This window comes from Pteropus alecto, unplaced genomic scaffold (assembly GCF_000325575.1).
Source record: "Pteropus alecto unplaced genomic scaffold, ASM32557v1 C18585054, whole genome shotgun sequence".
NCBI lineage: Eukaryota > Metazoa > Chordata > Mammalia > Chiroptera > Pteropodidae > Pteropus > Pteropus alecto.
In genome coordinates, this window is record NW_006493403.1 from 1 (window position 1) to 1455 (window position 1455).

The 1455-nt window shown below is 39.5% G+C and overlaps 1 protein-coding gene across 1 annotated transcript; it reads left to right on the forward strand.

The window, feature by feature from the left end:
• Positions 1-411: 411 nt before the first annotated feature.
• Positions 412-1396, forward strand: LOC102882774 (olfactory receptor 5AP2). Its single transcript, XM_006925286.1, has one exon. It carries the CDS (start codon positions 431-433, stop codon positions 1382-1384), a length of 954 nt encoding a protein of 317 aa, XP_006925348.1. The 5' UTR covers positions 412-430; the 3' UTR covers positions 1385-1396.
• The last annotated feature ends 59 nt before the right edge of the window (positions 1397-1455 follow it).

The following is a 1455-nucleotide window of genomic DNA, read 5'->3' on the forward strand; positions in this document are numbered from 1 at the left end:
ATTCATTCCATTAGTACTGTGGAGGAATAGTTAGTGGCCTAAGTTAATTTTGCTGTCTTTCTCCAGAAGTTGCATCTAAAGGATATGTTAATGTAGAAATTAATTTATCATAAAAAATGAAAAGAGGTACATCTTAAAGATGAGTTCCTATAATGATCCCATAAATAGTTAATGCTAGAAGTGATCTTCATTAATGGAGATTAAGTCATCCTTCTCAAGGTCATTCGTTAGTGGGCTGCACATCTAGGACTGCAGTCTTTTGATGTCTTTTGACTTGTCATCAAGTTCAATGCACTTTTTACTGTTTTTCACTTTGCACTCTTCTGTTAGAATTTATATGTGTATATGTCAGCAAAAGGATGTTTATAGCTTTGTCATATATTTATCTGACCAAATTCCATGTTCCATCTTCTCTCTTATTGCAGTTCAAATGATCAGAAATATGAAAGATGTCCAAGTCAGGAATCGAACAGAAGTGACAGAATTTATCCTCTTAGGACTCTCGGAAAATTCAGATCTACAAATTGTCCTCTTTGGATTGTTTTTGTTAGTCTATATGGCAACCATGGTGGGTAATTTGGGGATGATCATGTTAATTAAGATTGATCCTCGTCTCCACACCCCCATGTACTACTTTCTCAGCAGCCTTTCCTTTGTTGACGCCTCTTACTCTTCTTCTGTTACTCCTAAGATGCTGGTGAACCTTGTGGCTGAGAATAAGGCCATTTCTTTTAATGGATGTGCTGCCCAGTTCTACTTCTTTGGCTCCTTCCTGGGGACTGAATGCTTCCTCTTGGCCATGATGGCATATGACCGCTATGCAGCCATTTGGAACCCTCTGCTATACCCAGTTCTCATGTCCGGGAGAATTTGCTTCTTGCTAGTAGCTACCTCATTCCTAGCAGGCTTTGGGAATGCAGCCATACACACAGGAATGACTTTCAGACTGTCCTTTTGTGACTCTAATAAGATCAACCATTTCTACTGTGACACCCCACCCCTGCTCAAACTCTCTTGCTCTGACATCCACATCAACGGCATTGTGATCATGGCTTTCTCCAGTTTTATTGTCATCAGCTGTGTTGTGATTGTCCTCATTTCCTATCTATGTATCCTCATTGCCATCTTGAGGATGTCCTCATTAGAGGGTAGGTACAAAGCTTTCTCTACCTGTGCCTCCCACCTTATGGCTGTCACCATATTCTTTGGGACGATTCTCTTCATGTATTTACGCCCTACGTCTAGCTACTCAATGAAGCAGGACAAGATTGTTTCTGTATTTTATACAGTAGTGATCCCTATGCTAAACCCCCTCATCTACAGTTTGAAAAATAAGGATGTAAAAGAGGCCCTAAAGAAGATCTTACAGAAACGCATACTGTAAAGCCATGTTACACATCATCCTGCTATGTAGAAGAAAATACGTTTTCATATTAATTTTTGTCTGATTGCTTA